Source organism: Phycodurus eques, chromosome 8, assembly GCF_024500275.1.
Source record: "Phycodurus eques isolate BA_2022a chromosome 8, UOR_Pequ_1.1, whole genome shotgun sequence".
Classification (NCBI taxonomy): Eukaryota; Metazoa; Chordata; class Actinopteri; order Syngnathiformes; family Syngnathidae; genus Phycodurus; species Phycodurus eques.
Genome location: NC_084532.1, coordinates 16,646,754 through 16,665,145, shown reverse-complemented (window position 1 = coordinate 16,665,145; position 18,392 = coordinate 16,646,754). Strand labels below are relative to the sequence as shown.

Sequence of the window (18,392 nt, the reverse complement as noted above, 5' to 3'; positions counted from 1 at the left end):
AGCGCAGAGAGACGCCGGAGAAAGACAAAAAGATGCAGAGACATGCACTTCTGTTGCCGTTAAAGGGGACCAAATGTCGTCAGCGACCACCGAATGGGGAAGAAGGGTGACAAGTTCAACAAAGAAACATAAATATTTGATCAAGGCCAGATTGACAGCGGAACAAAAGCCACAGCATTCATCGCCTCGACAATGTTCCTTTCTCACAGCCTGGAAGAGACCTGGGTCACTCACTTTCTGCATATTTTGGGTACATTTAAAGGCAAAACCATAACAACTCTATCGGTGTCCAATTAAGATGTGACGTGAATTGAAAATTGTGATTACGGATATATTTACAATTTTATTTTGAGGCCCTTTAAAGGGGAGTTGGCAAAAAAACAACAACTTGTTATATTTGTTTAAACTGTATCAACTGACAGTAGTACATGAGTTAAATCCATCCATCCATCCATTTTCTGTGCCGCTTGTCCTCATTAGGGTCGTGGGCGTGCTTGAGCCTATCCCAGCTATCTTCGCGCGAGAGGCGGGGTACACGCCGAACTGGTCGCCAGCCAATCGCAGGGCACATGTAAACAACCAATCATTCACACTCACATTCACACCTACGGGCAATTTAGAGTCTTCAGTTACCCTACCATGCATATTTTTGGCATGTGGCAGGAGTGGGAGGACCCGGAGAAAACCCACGCAGGCATGTTGAGAGCATGCAGACTCCACACAATTGAGGCCGGATTTGAACCCAGGTCCTCAGAACTGTGAGGCTGATGTGCTAACCAGTCGCCCAACGTGTCGCCGACATGAGTAAAATGATCTACGAAAAAAAAAAAAAGGCCTCTCTGGCCCCATCTTGTGCCTCTAATTCAATAACAGACAGAAGGTGTAACTGATGAGGTGTCAATCATTTCTCACGCTGACCCGTTACCTTGCGCTTCAGGAGCTTTGCTGAAACTGGAGCCTAGTAAGTGTGCGGAAGAACCATGCACAGCCACAACAGCCACAGCCTGGCACCTCCACATGACAATGTAAATGGAGTGCACTTATATAGTGCTTTATCGACACCATTACGGTGCTATGCAGGGCGCTGCCAGGCCGATTGGGAGCAATTTAGGTTTCAGCGTCTTGCCCAAGGACAGCGGACAGTCGGAACCAAGTTTCGAACCGCCGACCCTTCGGTCACTGGACAACTGAGCCACAGCCATCCATCAGAGCCTTCCCGCATGCTGGGAAGAGCAAGCCCTCGCGGATCCCACAAGAGTTCAATGGGGCCGAGTTGAGAACATTCCATCCTCTCCACTCCCAAATTCTGGAGGTAGTCTCTGATAAACATCGCTCTGTGCGGGTGAGCATTGCCATCTTGGAGGATAGAGATCCATCCGTCCCAGACTGCAGCCATTTGAGACTGCCACTGGTTGGAGGAGCGCCTCTCGATGTGTCTGCATTGAAATTTTTTTTTCCAATAAGGTAGATGCCGCCCCCTGCCATCACACTGCCTCCACCAAGAGGTAGTTGTCTTGCAGCAATCAGATGGAGTTCTCCATGACTTCTCCACACTTTGACCTTACATGAGAATCTGCACTCCTCACTGAACATAATGTTCCTCCACATTTTCAGGTTCCAGTGCACGTGATGGTGAAAGGCAGTCATGGCAGGCCTCCTGGCAGCCCCACGAGACCGGAGATTGGCCGTATGCAGTTTGTTTCAGATTGTTTGGACAGACAGTCGTCAGCCATATCGTCCTGCAGATCTGTAGAAGGCAGCCTAGAGCCGGGGTGTCAAACTAATTGCTAATTGTTGGTGCGAACTTGTCCTAACCTCATATAGATTGTGTTTTCAGCTCTGGGTGACTAATAAATAAGCAGCTAATTTAAGTTTGTATTTTGCACTTACTGTGGATATGTATGTCTTTAATACACATAGCTAATACATTTATTTTGCCTTCTTTTATCATTTCTTTGATTATTTTTATCATTTACAAGGCAGGGAGATGACTGTGATGATTTCATTTTGAAAATCTGTAACGTGTGATTGGTCAGTTGCGCCTGTCAGGATTTCCAGATGGGTGTGAAAATGTATGTAAATTTAAAATGATTTCTAAATAAGCTAAGTACAGTTTATAGATAGCGTGTGATCTGCAAGTTGCATGTGTAAATGAAAACACTGATTCATATTGTTGAAATTGCACAAAGTTTGTTATGACAGTTGAGATTGCCCATATTATTTGAAACAATAATCAATTGTTAATATTTTCCCAAATGTAGTTGTACCAAAAAAATGGTAAAAAATTGAATTGTCATTATTTATAACGTATAAGGCCACTAATATACTGGTCCAGCCCACTTGACGTCAAGTCGGGGTGAATGTGGCCCGCAAACTAAAATGAGTTTGACACCCATGGCCTAGAGCACCTAAGTGCTGACAGCGTGAGGAAACGGTTTTCCTGGCTCGTCTTCTTGGGATACCCACCTTGCAGCTTGTCTCTGACATGCCCATTATATGGAATAATTTTTTAAATTTTGATTTGGAGATGGTACTAGAGCTCTCTTCAAAGTAATGCTGCAGCTTTATTTTGTAGCAGAGTGCAGACTCTAAGAGACCGCTCTTGCAGGGCCAACGCTCAGGCTGGGGGCAACAGAAGCTCAAAGCAAGAGTCAATGCCAATAGTAAAATAAGCTGTTTGGCATTGGCAAAGAAGACTTGGAAAATGTTTCATGGTCGTGGGGACCCATACTGTATATTCAGTGCCGCTGATCTTCACACAAATTAATGTTCATTACAAAGAAAGAACAAAAGGCATTGTTACATCAATAAAATCTACCAGACACAAATGCTCTTACATTTTGTACTCCGTATAAATACATAGATACTTTATTCATCTCTTGAGAGCAATTAAAATAATTAAATAAAAGAATATATTATGACAAATCATAAGTGGGATTACTGTAGTGAATTTTCTTATCACTCCATCAAAATATATATATATTTTTTAAATTCTGCATTCATTTGATTTGAAGCAATTAAAGACAGATTTACCGACTTGAATGCATAAACAGAAATGATCAAATAGAAAGTTTATAAAAGATACAATAATACAGAGATAGTAATTCTAAAGTAATTTATTAAAAGCACGCCATTGATGCATCTGCTCTGCTGGTTTATGTAATCATTCACACAGCAAATTAAAACATACCAACACATTTTACTTGAATCGAATGCCAGCTTTCACACAGTGGAACAGCCATCCATCCATTCTCAATATCGCTAATCGTGTTCAGGGTCGCAGGGCGAACTGGTCGCCAGTCAGTCGCAGAGCACTTATAGACACACACATTCACCCCGTCACTAAGTGGGAACTTAACCAACGCTGCCTACACCAGAGGCAGGCGAATGTACCACTACACCATCAGTGACTCACAGTGAAACAAATATGGGGATGCAGCTGAAATCATAAATTCTTCCAGGTCAGACTGTACACCCAAACATCCGTACTGAGAGTTGTGACTGCAGTTGTCAGGTGGAGCCAGTTTATTATGCAGGATAAATTTGGCTTTGTTGGACCCAGGGGCCAAATATTCACTTATCAAAGGCTCGAAACATTGTTTCTAAACATGACTCCAGACTGGCCAAACTCTTGTACATAGTGTACAGTATGTGTGTGAGACATCATGTCAAGTATTTCCACTCCATTCAGTTAACAAAAAACAACCCCCCAAAATATTTGGGTGTCTTGGGGGCCGTTTGGAACCAAGAACGCAATGTGTTCTTTTGATGACACAAAGCTTGGCACAGTGCCAAGGTTCTAGCCTTTCACCTTCCTCTGCCTGTACTGCGGGTCAATGCAAGAATGCAGCTCAGCTTCTCTATGCAGTTTATTGTTATCATTACAGTATTATCAGTATTATTACATAGGGTGCCCAACTATTTGCCAATGCAGAAGTCTTTGAAGATAATATCAAGGATCTCCTCTGGTCCGACCTTTCCAGTAATCCGGCCCAGGCTGGTGAGAGCCAGGCGAACGCCCTCGGCTGCCAGAGCGAGATCGAGGTCACGGTATCGCTGGTACTGATCCAGGGCTGCGAAACATTGCTGCAGGTGGGCCCTGTGGCGTGCTTGGGTCAGGGTAGGGGCACCAGACAGAGGGTCGCCACACCTAGACGAGAGGTTTGATATACTGAACTGGTGAAATATGGATTTTCTTTTTAATTCATCTATTTATAGCACAAGCATTCCATTGTATTACTTTCCCTTTTCCTTACTTATTCATACCCTGCGGGTAGGAAAGTTGCGGAAAACACATCTTCTATGGTCAAATGGCAGTAATAAAGTATAATATAGTCTGCCAATAAACCCTGAGTCTCAATTAATTAGTGTATTAATTGCCTTCCCCCAAGGGTGACAATTCTCCATCAACCAAACAGACAGCAGTATATATTTTTACGACCCATAAACATGTATTTGTCCTTATAAGGGTCCTTGGTATACAATGGCCTTGTACATCATCTTGCGGTGATGAAGTGTGCGCGGCACAAGAAGGCACACTCACTAGCGCTGTCCTGACTGTTTTCCCATTTGTTTACTTTATATTTACGGCCCAGAAGTTTTTTTTCATACAAATATTTTCGTTAATTATGAGTCTACAATTGTTTCGGTGTAGGCTAGTGATGGAATCTGGTGTGTTTCAATATCCAGTATGTAAAAAAAAAAAAAAAAAAAAAAATATAGAAATCAGCATTATGTCACAGCCACAGGAACAGAACTCGTGAACGCAGAAACACCTGTATGAAGGCCTCCTCTCAAATAAACTCCTGCTATACTCTGCATTTGAGTAAATAAACACCCTTGGCCAAGGTTTGAGGAAATATGGTATCAAAAAGTAAAGGTGTCATGATAATACGGCTCTGATTTAGGGCTCAAAACAGTAACAGTTATCTTAGCATAAATATTAGCAATACCGTAACTTATATAGCTTGGAATTCGTCTTTCTTAATTATTATTAATGTTATTTCAAAGAAAGCAACTTAGTTAAAACTAAGACTCACAAAGTCTTGACTCTGCCGTGCAGTGTTGTGAGGAAGTCTTGAAGTCCCTCATTAGTGTGACAGGACAGCAGACAAACAGGAGGGAGCCCAGCTATGCACCCAAACTTCATTTTCAGCATGTCTCTCTGTTCCTCAGGCAGCAAGTCCACCTTGTTCAGGACCACAAGGAACCTGTCAGATTGTAACGCTGGGATGAAAAAGTAAATACATTTTTACTGTACTTAACCATAAGGTCCTATATTGTTGTGAAAATGCCAATCTGGTGTGTACAAGCATATCTAGATCAGTACCTGTGTGGACCTGCTCCTGAGTGAGGAGAACACTTCTGAGGTGGTCCTGAAGAAAGGCTACAGCTTGCTGGATGTCAGTGGGGAGATGAGAACTATCCACAACCACCAGAGTCAGATCTGCTTGCTCAACTCTGGAGAAAATAAATACAGTACATCAACAATTCAGTTGTTTAAGAATAAATGTATGTATAAAACCAGAGCCTGTCCCAGCTGACTTTGGGTGAGATGCAGGCTACAAGCTACAGTAGTCATCAGCCAGTCGCAGAACATCAGAAGTACTTAAAGGAAATCAAATGCTATCTTTCATGGAAACATGTATGTTCTGTAGGAGACCTCGATTTTCAAACCTGACTTTGGTTTCAGTTGCTCTGAAAAAAAACGCTCGGTAATTCTCTGAACCCCACACATGTAAGCATTTATTTAATTAGTTAGGTGGCTGTCAATAAATGCCATGAGGTCATCTAGTTCATTTATGTCCATTCATATTTCCATTGGGAAAAAAAATACAAGTTTGCTTTAGCAATTGCTAGCACCAACCCTGGTGCACATCCATCTTACGAGAGGAGCAAGTTGCAACAGCGGATGCTTGTACTTACCACCTCCTTCCTGTAGTGACCCAGGTCACAAGTGTCTGACCTGCTTCATGCACACAAAGTTCTTTATACAACACGGACCGTACACCCTTCCTATACAGAAGCCCACCCCTTGAACAGTTAGTTAAAAATTGCACTAAAGAGTACTCTGTTAATACAATAGCAGAAACCTCCCCAGAACACAAAAGACTGAAAAGCATTTCCCTGCCAAGAAGTTCCCTACTGTATAATTGAGTATGTGACAATAATCCTGAATAATCTCTCTCACTGTACAGAGGCTTTAAAGTACAAACTAATGTATTCCTACTGAATACATTAATACATATTCTTACAAAAATAATAGTGATTTAGCAGCTAATCAGTTATTATCTTGGAATCAAGTGGAACAGAGGTGAATGAATTGTTACATACTGAACTGGAGCAATAATTATGCTCACATTTCAGAGTGGATTAAAGTGGTGAAATGAAGAACTATTTATTATCAACCCAGGAGACATGCAATGTGGTGTCACATAAACATGCATCGGGACGCTGCTACTTTTTATTGGCTAAATGTTAGTTTTTCCTCACTACACTTGCATCGACCTGAGCAATTGGTCGAGTGCGCGTTGTCAGCTCTCCAGAGTCATTCTGATTGTTTTTGACCAATTTCAAATGTGATCAAACACATGCCAATAATAGTGTGTGTGTCCGTGGCCTGTCTGTCTAGTGGCCTCTTAGTACAGGACCAAGTAGCGCTGACGGGCTTAACGAGTACTGCTATTTTTCTCAGTGTAAACAGGGGAAGCGGCTGTCAGTAAACGCCTCTCAATATGTCCATTCTCAGCATGGATGAGGTGCTGTAAATATATTAAGGAAAGGTACAACTTCATTACGCAACCTCCTGGGAGTGTTTTTCCAGGTATTTATATCCACAGAGCAATAAGACACGTTCTGTGGGTTTCAGAGCCATTTGTATAGGTTGATGTACAGGGGAAAAGTGATGACTTATTTCTTCCTTTATTTGTTTTCAAACAGATCAGACATTGGCCACAGAGCTAATGTATGTCACCACCAATTATAGACAAAAGGCCATTATGTGAGCGCTAATGTAAACATTGTAGTACCTTTCACGAGCTCGACGGACCCCCTCTCTCTCCACCAGATCCCAGCTGTCTCTGAGCCCCGCCGTGTCACTCAAGAGAACAGGAAATCCACCGATGTCCAGAGCCGTCTCCACCACATCTCTGGTGGTTCCAGCGATGGGGGACACTATGGCTGCAGGTCTCTGGCCTGCATTTGAAAACATCAGAATAAAGCACTTGCCATTTGTAATTTATCAGAAATAATACACACATTTGTATCAGACTGAAGCCCTACACACAGACACAGTGCTAAATTAATTCAATGAGGAGGACAAAATTACCAAAGACTGGTTCTAGTTTTTAGATTTGTTGTGATGTGTTTGTATCAACAATATTTGTGTTAAAAAAGCTGAAACCTGAAAATAAAGGTGGTTCAATTGTGCCATTTACAGTTGTAGACCTGGTTAAAATACCAAGAGACCACAATGAATAATTAAAACTTTAGTAAAGAACATTTTCTTTAATGACAACATTCAGACTTTTTGGTTAATCAGCATGGCACATCTTGACTTGTCCTTCGTGTTTTATTTGATCCTGAAGCAGTTACGTATATTTTACAGGAACTCTTTCATTACTACTGACGACATGTCTATCAAAAGACTAATCAGAATAGGAAACTATGATATCATTTGACAAATTGAGCTATTATTAGAATAGGAAGTGGTGAGGAGACTGTACGAGTATCCACTCAGGAAAGTTTATATAATGTAATTCTAAATGCTTTCAGGATACAATATGCTAAACAAATGTGTCCTTAGTCTATAAACAACATGTATTTGATTTGCAAGACACAATATGGGAAATGATGTGGCCATACAAGCCTGGACTAAAGTCATGTGAATTTAAGTTAAAATATTCAACTTTTTTAGGCGGCACGGTGGCCGACTGGTTAGAGCGTCAGCCTCACAGTTCTGAGGAGCGGGGTTCAATCCCCGGTCCCGCCTGTGTGGAGTTTGCATGTTCTCCCCGCGCCTGCGTGGGTTTTCTTCGGGCACTCTGGTTTCCTCCCACATCCCAAAAAACATGCATTAATTGGGGACTCTAAATTGCCCGTAGGTGTGAATGTGAGTGCGAATGTTGTTCGTTTGTATGTGCCCTGCGATTGGCTAGCAACCAGTTCAGGGTGTACCCCGCCTCCTGCCCGATGATAGCTGGGATAGGCTCCAGCACGCCCGCGACCCTAGTGAGGAGAAGCGGCTCAGGAAATGGATGGATGGATTATATATATATTTATATAATGCATATATATATATATATATATGCTTAGGGTTTGAATACATTATGGATTAATGTGGATAAATCTCCCAATTGTGGCAGCAGGACCACACTGAAATATTGAGAAATTAAACATTTTGACTCAAGAAATTATAAATACAGCAATCCCTCGTTATATCATTCTTCACGGTCCTGCTATATCGCAGACTTTTTTTGTTACTGCAGTTGTTATTAAATTTTTTTTATACTGTTTGTAAATTTTTGTTATCCATTGCTCTTGCACTCTCTCAATACCACGTGTTTAAATGTGCTTGTATTGCTTTAAAAGTGTGTTTAAAGACCTTAAAAAATATAAGTGCAGTAAAGGCTATAAAAATATGCCTCGGGTGTATTTAAATAGGATATTTCTATATTGTGTATTTCATTTATCGCGGGGGTGGTCTGGAATGTAACCCCAGCGATAGAGGAGGGGATTACTGTATTCTGTATTAAAACATTCCTTTTACAGTATTTTAATTGCAATCATATATCATGACTCACAATTCTACCAACAAATGGGAAGAATTTGTTCCTAAATGGGCCTAAGGGCCCCAGGTTGGAGTCCCCTGAACAGCCAAGGAATAGAAGCAGGGCCTTTGAGCAAGGCACACATCTCCCCAAACTGCTCCACAGGCACTGCAAAGCTGACAACCTGTGTGACACTCATATTGTGTATTTGCTGTGTTCACCACTGTTATCCATGATATAAACTCACTCTTTCCCTGCAAGTAATACTGCAGTCTAAAGACTGGAAGTGTGTTTAACATTTAATCATACTGTAATCCCATCGCGTGCTATATTCCATGGTTGTCTTACAGAGCGAGTTGAGGAGACTGCTTTTCCCTGCATTGGTGGCACCCGCAATGACCACCTGCACACCGCTACGTAGCCGCTCGCCCCTCCTCTCATCCTGTAGGTGTCGCGCCATCTCCGCTTGCAGATCATGCACCACTCCATCTACTGGAAACACAGGAACGGGACATGACGGAGGTTATCGCGCTCAACTTCACCTTCTTGTCTTTGTTCACAGAATTTCAGTGCTTTGAAGCAAAGACTTCCGCTGTCAGAAAATATGTCTAGACATAAACTGGGTCACGCTCCCTCTTTCTTCACATGACTAAAAGTACAAATACATAAATAAAGCATTTTGTGTTCCAGATTAATCAGTTTGTTACAAAATAAGATATATTAGTTCAACCGATAACCCTACAAACATTTATACATGTGCAGTACAAAAAAGGAAACATTTTGTCCACATCCTTTGGGGCATATTTGCGTGTGGCAGTGGAAGGACAATGTGCCAGCGAGGCTTATTATTTTTAAACACAAGTCTATTATTATTTGCACCTCTGAGGCGTGAGCCTAGATTCCGTGCCATCAAAACAAACAACAGTTCCCAGGCTATATTGTGTCGAAACTTGGGCTCGAAAAAGTTCTGCCAATGCCAGACAGCAGGCGACAGACTCTAGGGAGGCATTCCTCACACACAAACGCACACACATGGGAAACCAGTCTAGAGAGCAACGGTAATGCTGACAGTACTATTCCTGTGAGCACAGCGGCAGTTTGGCTTTGAAGGCAAGACGAAAGCTTCCACTGTCCCGCTCCTCTCTTTTCACGCTTCCTAAAAGGAAACTGTTTTTTGAACAGTTTGATGTCTATGGCTTCTCTCTGTGACCCTGTACTGTTTTTTGTCTTGTTTTTTTACACGAGTACACATACCTTGGGTTAAGACTCCATCCTCAATAAGCTCATCCTCACCGAAGTCTATGAAGGCCTCCACATGGGCAAGACACTGAGACAGAAGAGGAGAAACAAGCATCACTTAACATCTGTTCAACCCACTGACTTTACAGGTGAAATAATTGAGCAGCGAGCGTTGTAATTAATAAATGTAATCAAAAGAGCTCTCATAAGAATTATTGCTAAACATTTCCTTGCTGTTTTAAACACACTACATTGATATCTGCCTCAATAGTTCAACCCATTACAGTATATTTTAGATGATGGTGGCTCATTGTTAAGACCTGGCTTGGGGACCAGGAGTTCAAAATTCAAGACCTTACCTGGGAATCCCCATTTAAACCTAGGTCTGCATTACCCGAATCCCTGAAACACACAACTGGGCACTCCCTAATTAGTTACCTGCTCCAGTAAGTTCTACTGTGATAGGTTACCTTTTATGAATACAACAACAACAACAATAAAGATTATTCTTAATTTTTCTCTACTCCCCCCCCCAAAAAATCTCCCTTCACAAATATGATACTGTTGAGTTTTGATAGACACGGCAAGGGGGATTAATTTTCCACTATTTTAGGATGAATGTAGTGTGTGTAGCGGTTTAGCATTGCATTGCTGATACTTTTCATTTTAAATACTAATTTAGAGACTTGAGGATGTATAATGAATACCTCTGTGACAGTGTCAATCAAAACTCAGCTTTATTATGTTGATGAAAAGAAAAACGATGTAAAGAAAAAGTCAGCTATCATCCAAATAGGTGTCCTTCACCTAAGGCTAAAAAAACAAAACCAAACAGAACAAAACAAAACAAAACGTCAACAGTAGTTACTGTAACTGAGCATCTGACGTATACATAGCATGTACTTGATTTATATTGGAAACCAAAATATAAAATTGAACAGCTTCCAAGGTGTTTTGGAAGCCGAATCCAGCTGAAGGAAAGCCTCTGGACTTGCACCACACCATAAATCAGTAACATGATTGACATTGCGGAACACACACAATAGTAGTATAGCTGAAGAAAAACAGGAAGCCTCAGATTCCCATACTCAGATGCATACACACATGCGATAATAGTTTAAAAAAAGTTGCATTGTTTTTTTGTTTTTTTAAATAAGGTTTCACGCAAAGCTTCACACGGACAGTGTACTTCTGATTTATCACATTCCCAGAGGTCTGAACCAAAAATAAAGTTTCTATTAAGAAACCTATAGAAAAACGTCTCAGGAAGTTTCTCAAGGAAGAACATCTGGCCCGCTTGCTCCCAACTGGTGCAACGGGGATGTGGGGTAGAGGGTGGTGGTGTGTAGTGCTTGGACAGTGTCCATAAAGTTCTTCCATGTAGAGACAGCAGCTTGACAGAAGAACAGTCACATGATGTGAAAAGAAAACCATGCGTTTCTCAGAAGTACCTAGTTTTGAACCGGCCAAACATCTGTCAGCATTGTCCATCAGCATTGGGGGCCATAAAGGCTCTAGAGCCCACTGAAGACACACACAGAATGACTTTCACAAACACTGAGAAGTACATATAGAACAAATCTCTCCAAGGATACTCAATTGGGTTAAGTTTTTTGTTGCTACAAGTCACATGGTAGAAACTCAATGCATGTAGGCATGGCTAAGATTACTTGCTGAACTTTAACTTGAATGAGGAAGAAATGTGATTGAAGTTATTTCAAATGTATTATAGGAGGTTAATTTTATTTCCCCCCTCCCTCAATTTTAAACAGTTCCCAGGTGTAAATTAGCCGACTTGTGACGTCTCATGTGCACACATATTTTAGGAAACAGGCAGCTAACGAAATATTTACTTGGTTGTGTAATCTCACACTTGATGTGTGGGAAGACAATTCGGAGAACCAGCTATTTGTCCAAACAATTCAAAAGTCAAGTTTCCGTAATAAAACCCCTTTGATTGTAGTTATCACCTGACAACTGCTTTAAAAAATGATGATGTACTGGAATTTTCACACACAATCATCGGTAGAGTTTGCAGAGGATGTCAAAAAGGTGAAAATATCCATGGAAGCAGCAAATCATTGTGCAAAACAATACCTTGGCGATAGCAGAGGCCAAAGGAGAATGACCAGAAAGGTTTGAGGTAATAGAAAGTTAACTAACTCAAATCACAACTGAGGAAGCCGTCTGTCCTGAAATATTTCCTTTGTTGCTGCAACATTCAGATGGTAGGGTCATGATTTGGCAAAAACAACATAAAGCATGGACTTGGATCAGCAGTTCAGGCAGGTGGTGAAATGGTGTGGGGATATTTTCTTGGGATACTTTCAGCCCCACTTGAGCATCCAATAACATATTTTACTGGCCACATTTATCTTTTTATGACCGCAGTATACCATCCTGTGATGGCTATTTCCACAAGTATAATGCAACAAGCCACAAAGCTAAAACCATCCCAAAGTGATTTATTAAAAATAATTTCACTGCAATCAAAGGATTCTATTGTCACTTGTTCTCTTTCCAAAATAATGCTTTTGGGATGTGCTACAATGGGAAATTCACATCAAGAATGAGCAGCATTCTACAGCAAATGCCTGATGTCCACACTGAAAAAACAAACTTGTTGCCTGTGTGGAGGAATGGGCCAAAATAACACCAGAGCAATGCATGCGACTAGTTTCTCCACACAGGTGTCTTGAAGCTGTCATTATAAACAAAGGCTGTTGGAGAATAAAGTATTAAATAAATACCAGTTGGTGTGCCAATACTTTTTTCCCTGTTTCATTTCACATTATTACACATAAATTAATTTATGATCTTATTTGTTCTATTTTCTTTGTATGTATGGATTACTTGGGCTATTCCCAACATCTGGTGAAATTTCCATGTCAATAGCATCTTTAGTGAGAATATCAATATGTCAATATATTTAGTGAGAAAAATGGTGACGAGTTATATAATTATTTCAGCCGCTCCAGTTGCCAGCACTTTGTTGCCATGAAAAAATAAGAATTAAGGCTGAGAGTTCCAAATTTGTAAAAGCAAAATATACAATAAGGTGGCTTGTGAAGTATGTTTAACACTGACTATACAATAGAGATTAGAGATGGTGAGGTGACTAAAGCCAACGTACCCGTTTCAGGTTGTGAGTCCAGCCTTGATATAGACGGGCAAGTTCTCCTGACATTTGCCTTAGCGCCTGTCTCCTCTGGGCCTCGGTCTCAGCGTGGATCAGATCCCCGAGCCCTTCCACCTTCAGGGAGTATTACAACTGACAGTGAAGCAGTTGAAACTATAGTATATACAGTGGGTACGGAAAGTATTCAGACCCCCTTACATTTTTCACTCTGTCATATTGCAGCCATTTGCTAAAATCATTTAAGTTAATTTTTTTACTCATTAAATGTACACACAAAAAAAATAAATGCAAAAAATGAATTGTTGAAATTTTTGCAGATTTATTACAAAATGAAAACTGAAATATCACACAGCCAGAAGTATTCAGACCCTTTGCGGTGACACTCGTATATTTAAATCAGGTGTTGTCCATTTCTTCTGATCAGCCTTGAGATGGTTCTACACCTTCATTGGAGTCCTGCTGTGTTTTATTATACTGATTGGACTTGATTAGGAAACCCACACACCTGTCTATATAAGACCTGACCACTCACAGTGCATGTCAGAGCAAATGAGAATCATGAGGTCAAAGGAACTGCGTGAAGAGCTCAGAGACAGAATTGTGGCAAGGCACAGATCTGGCCAAGGTTATCAAAACAATTCTGATGCTTTTAAGCTTCCTAAGAGCACAGTGGCCTCCGTAATCCTTGAGCTCTCAAGCCCTCTTGAGAGGGGTTGGACTCTCTTCCACTCTGGAGTTTCCCACAGTGAGAGGCGCCGAGGAGGTGTACTTAATGCCCACCGGCTCGACGCCTGTACATTGGGGTTCATCCCGGTGGACGAGAGGGTAGCCTCCCTCTGCCTTCGGGTGGGGGGACGGGTCCTGACTGTTGTTTGTGCCTATGCACCAAACAGCAGCACCCTGATACGGGCTGTTCGGTCCCTGTACGACCAGTGTCAGAGTTTGGTGCGCATTGCTGGGAGTGAGTCAGATTCGTTGCTGGTCAGGGTTGGACTCCGCCAAGTCTGCACTTTGTCACCGATTCTGTTCATAACTTTTATGGAGAAGCTTCATCATGCAACCCAAAACACACTGCCATCACAAAAAAAAGTGGCAGGTCTTGACTGGCCAAGTCAATCAACCTTAAACCAGAAAGAGCATTCATTTTACCTCCTGAAGAGGAGACTGAAGGGAGAAACCCCCAGAAACAAACAAGAACTGAAAGAGGCTGCAGTAAAGGCCTGGAAAAGCATTTCAAATGAAGAATGCAACAGTCTGGTGAAGTCAATGGGTCGTTCAGTTCAGTTGAGTTTAGCTGCGAGCGTTTGCCTTACCAGAAACTCCCCCGCAAAGGGTGCCACTCGCAGGGTGGCGACGGTGGCTTATTAGCACTGAGGGGCTATGATGACGTCGTTATGTGAAACCAATCCGTGGTGCAAAAAAGACTACGGTCCGCTACAGATGTTCACCAAATCAGCTCTTTAAGCAGTCCCATGCTATAAGTCTTTAATTGTGTATCCAGTGCTTGCAGGCTGTCTACAGTGGTCACTCAACAAGCCCCACGCTGGGGCGTGCAAGCTAAATAGTGATCGAACCTCGACATTCAATGTTTCACTGTGTTTCAGTTATTTCGCTTACCCATACATCAATACTGATGACTAACAGAACAACTACAAATGCCTCTTCACTCTCCTATATTGATTCTTCACTTTGTATTTTAGCAACTTATGGAGAGCTTTTGTTTTTTTCTAATTTAACTTTGGAATTAATTAAAAATAATTAAAAACAATATTATATGTTGTCAATTTCTGTTACCAACCATACCTACCAAAGAAAGCCCCAAAATCCTGACCTCCCAATGACTTGAATAATAAAAAGTTACCAGAAATTGGTGCATTGTCAGTTTTCATATCACTGGAGTCATCTTTAAAAAATCTGTCTGATAACGCTGGTCCAATGTAAAACAATAAAAATTGTACAATGTACACACATCCCTACTTTCAGTTCATCCAGTGAGGTCGGTAAAAAAATGAGGACCAAGAAAAACAACGTCTGGTGCTCCTTTGAGAACCAGACCAAAATTGTTATATGCACCCCTGCCTATTTGGAATAAGCTCAATGGTCTCGATTGATTGAAAAATACCCCCAAATGACCTACAGTACCTCTGTTAGGCCAAGTTTCCCTGCTTGAAAGGCTCTTCGCGTGAACTCCCCAGACTCAGCAGGCCTCATGCCAGCCACACTTCCTGAGAAACAAACACACAACCAGCATGCAAATATGATAATAATGTATGCACTTCACACACAAAACACACACACGCACACGTACGAGTGCGCACGCTCACACATCAAATAAGGTTCACGTGAAACTACAAGGAAGAATTTATGCATTCAAAGATTCAACAATTATATTGGCAAGAGACAGCAAAACTGTCAAACTAAATATAGCCTTTAAATACCGTCAAATATTATAGAGCACATATTTTCTTTAGAATTTGTTTTATTTCACTTCAAAACACTATTGAAATATGCAATAACTTGCAGAGAGCATTGCTTTTTTATTATGAGTGGCGACAGATCACCATTCGAATTGATACAATACTGCTCTCGAGAGGCACAAAAGAGCAAGTGCAGCCAAACAATTTTCTGTTTTCCAAGTCACGTGGTGTTGCTTGTCAAGCTTAAGGATGCAAAATGGGACTGTACAACAGATCATATGATAATTGTGTGAATGCCACTGTACAACATTGCATGCATGTATTCAAACTGTAAAAATAGTGTAAATAGAATGCTACCAAGAGCCTGAAGGACAGCAGCAGTAACAGCAGGACCTCCATGGATGTGGAACTCAACACTGTCCTCTCCTGTGAAACTGTGAGGAGCTGATATCATGAACACAAAAGACACAGAAGTCAGAAAGCTAATCAGTCATTTAAATGTAAAGAAGCAGTAAGATGAGTGAAATTGAATAGAAATGTTTTTTCAAAATATTTTGTAAATATGACTCAGCAACATCCATATTCTATAACCCTTTTCCTCATTAGGGTAGCGCATGACCTGAAGCATATACCAGTTGACTTTGGGCTAGAAACAGGCTACTCCCTGGACTGGTCATCAGCCAATCACACGGCACATAAACAAACAACCCTTAATACACATGGAACATTTAGAGTCTTCAATTAACCAAACATGCACGTTTTTGAGATGTGGAAGGAAGACGGCGTGCCTGAAGAAAACCCCCAAAATAATGGATGAACATGCAAAGTCCAAACAGAAGGGCGTGAGCCAAGATTCCAACCAGTCACCTCTCGGCTGTGAAGGAGATGTGCTAATCACCACTCCATGGTGATGCACTAGAAGTCAACAATTAGCAAAAAAGTATTCCAAACAACATCTGGTTATTCGTGTACAAAGAATTACAGGGCAGCGAAGTGGAGTCATGGTATTGTTATGGGCATTTTCCGGGTACTCTCACATTATAACGACATGCGACACAACAAGTTAAATTAAGACTCTAACTTGCCCATAGGTGAGACAGTGAGTGTGAATGGGCAAACAGTCCAAGGTGTACCCCGCCTGTCACTCAAAGTCAGTTAGGATAGGTTCCAGTTACCCATGACCCTTATGAGGACAAGCACTATAGTAAATGGATGGCTATACATATAAAAAGGAGAAGAGGCATCAATCCAAAATCATTTTGTGTGAGTAATGTAAGAGTTTTAAACACCTGGAAACCAAAGGACAAGCCCACGGTCCAGCACCTCTCTCGAATGGGGATGCGTGATGCTCCTTAACAATGCGCTGCGAGGAACTGGCAGGTTGCGGGTGAGGCCCGCCATGCACCTGAGGGCTGTAGTGGATGCGGGTCCACTGATCCGTACCACAGCAACCCCACACTTGCCGTGGCCTGATGATAATGCAAAGATAGTTTCAGCATCAACCAGTGCAGGAGGGACTCCATCGCAGGAGCTCAGGTGCCTTAAGAGTGAAGTCCATCTGCTATATAGGGAATAATAGATACACTATATTACAATTTCATAAGATAAATGACAGACCAAATACATCCCATTTAAATTGTTAATATGCCAATAGACTTGTTACAATTTGGGAAGGGCTAAATGGTAAGATGGCTAGTAAATTGTACCAGTAACTTTAGTATGGCTTTTGTAAATCTGCAGTTTACTACCAATGGTTCTAAATAAAAATGTCGCTCCAAATTCATTTTGAAGCATTTCTTTTTGCTGACATATTTTAGCGTCCTCCTGTAATATCAGTCAACAAACGGAAATGATGGTGTGAAGTACAAACCTCGTTTTAAAGTAGTGGACTGTAGCTCTCCTCACTCCATGGATTGGCGATAGTAGCATTGTATTATTATTTTTTTTAAGAAACACAAAGGTTACGTTTCGCTTATTCCACGACATTTTGACATTGCGAATACCACGGCGCTACATATTACTTTATAATGACACATTTACGAAAAACCAATGAACACAAGTGACCCATTGTTTATACATAGTGTGGTGTGTGCTGTTGTTCCTTGTCGATTTCTATTGGTTAATTTTCATCACTAGCGGTAATAATGAAGTCCCATTCGTTTAAAAATCTGTCAAGCTAAAATTCATCCCGCCTACTGTGCGTCTTGAAATTCATTCCGTCCTGCTCGGGGTCCTCAGCCTTGTTACAAAGGTGAGTGCCATCGAAAAATGTAAAAACAAACGAAACATTAAAAACATCCATTGGATTTTTTTGGGGTGGTCTTGTGAATATGGTTATTAGTTTCTACTAGTGTGTTTCTGTTTATTTGCGAGCTAACATCTCTTTATCCTCAAACGTTACTGTGTAATGGTATTGGGGTCTGCAGTCAATATGGAATGATATAGTTATCAAATATAAACTATGCACGCAGATAGATATACTGAAGTTGCCACACTTGATATGTAATTTCATTAGCATGAACACAGAAATTTCTGTGTTCATTAGCATGAACACAGAAATTCAGGTTTCCACTGGCAGCCTGCAAAAGTTTACTCTTTTGATGTTTAAGCCATGATATGCTATCACTGCAATGTTTGCACCTTGTTCTTTATATTTCACAATTATCTGTTACTGTTGTTGTAAGTGAATGTTTGAATGAAAGTGTATTATGTGCCTCACGCCAGAAACACAGACAACATTCCACACATGGTGAGTGGGACGTACAGCAGGGACATATATGTCTGTCAGTTCAAAATAATAAGAGAAAGCAAACAAACAAAAAAAAAGCT

The 18,392-nt window shown here is 41.1% G+C and overlaps 1 protein-coding gene across 3 annotated transcripts; it reads right to left on the bottom strand.

Moving 5' to 3' along the window:
- Positions 1 to 3,132: 3,132 nt before the first annotated feature.
- On the bottom strand, positions 3,133 to 17,639 carry gtpbp3 (GTP binding protein 3, mitochondrial). 3 transcript variants are annotated; one of them, XM_061683826.1, is made up of 11 exons: positions 17,434 to 17,639; positions 16,853 to 17,124; positions 15,921 to 16,007; positions 15,289 to 15,371; positions 13,141 to 13,260; positions 10,023 to 10,095; positions 9,117 to 9,260; positions 7,029 to 7,194; positions 5,330 to 5,460; positions 5,040 to 5,226; positions 3,133 to 4,150 (listed from the first exon to the last, which is right to left on the bottom strand). In XM_061683826.1, the coding sequence occupies exons 1-11, from the start codon at positions 17,547 to 17,549 to the stop codon at positions 3,919 to 3,921; spliced, it is 1,611 nt and encodes a 536-aa protein (XP_061539810.1). In that variant the 5' UTR covers positions 17,550 to 17,639; the 3' UTR covers positions 3,133 to 3,918. The 3 variants fall into 3 exon arrangements, with proteins under 3 accessions (XP_061539810.1, XP_061539811.1, XP_061539812.1); XM_061683827.1 differs by having other exon boundaries at positions 9,117 to 9,257; XM_061683828.1 differs by having other exon boundaries at positions 16,853 to 17,032.
- Between the last annotated feature and the right edge of the window lie 753 nt (positions 17,640 to 18,392).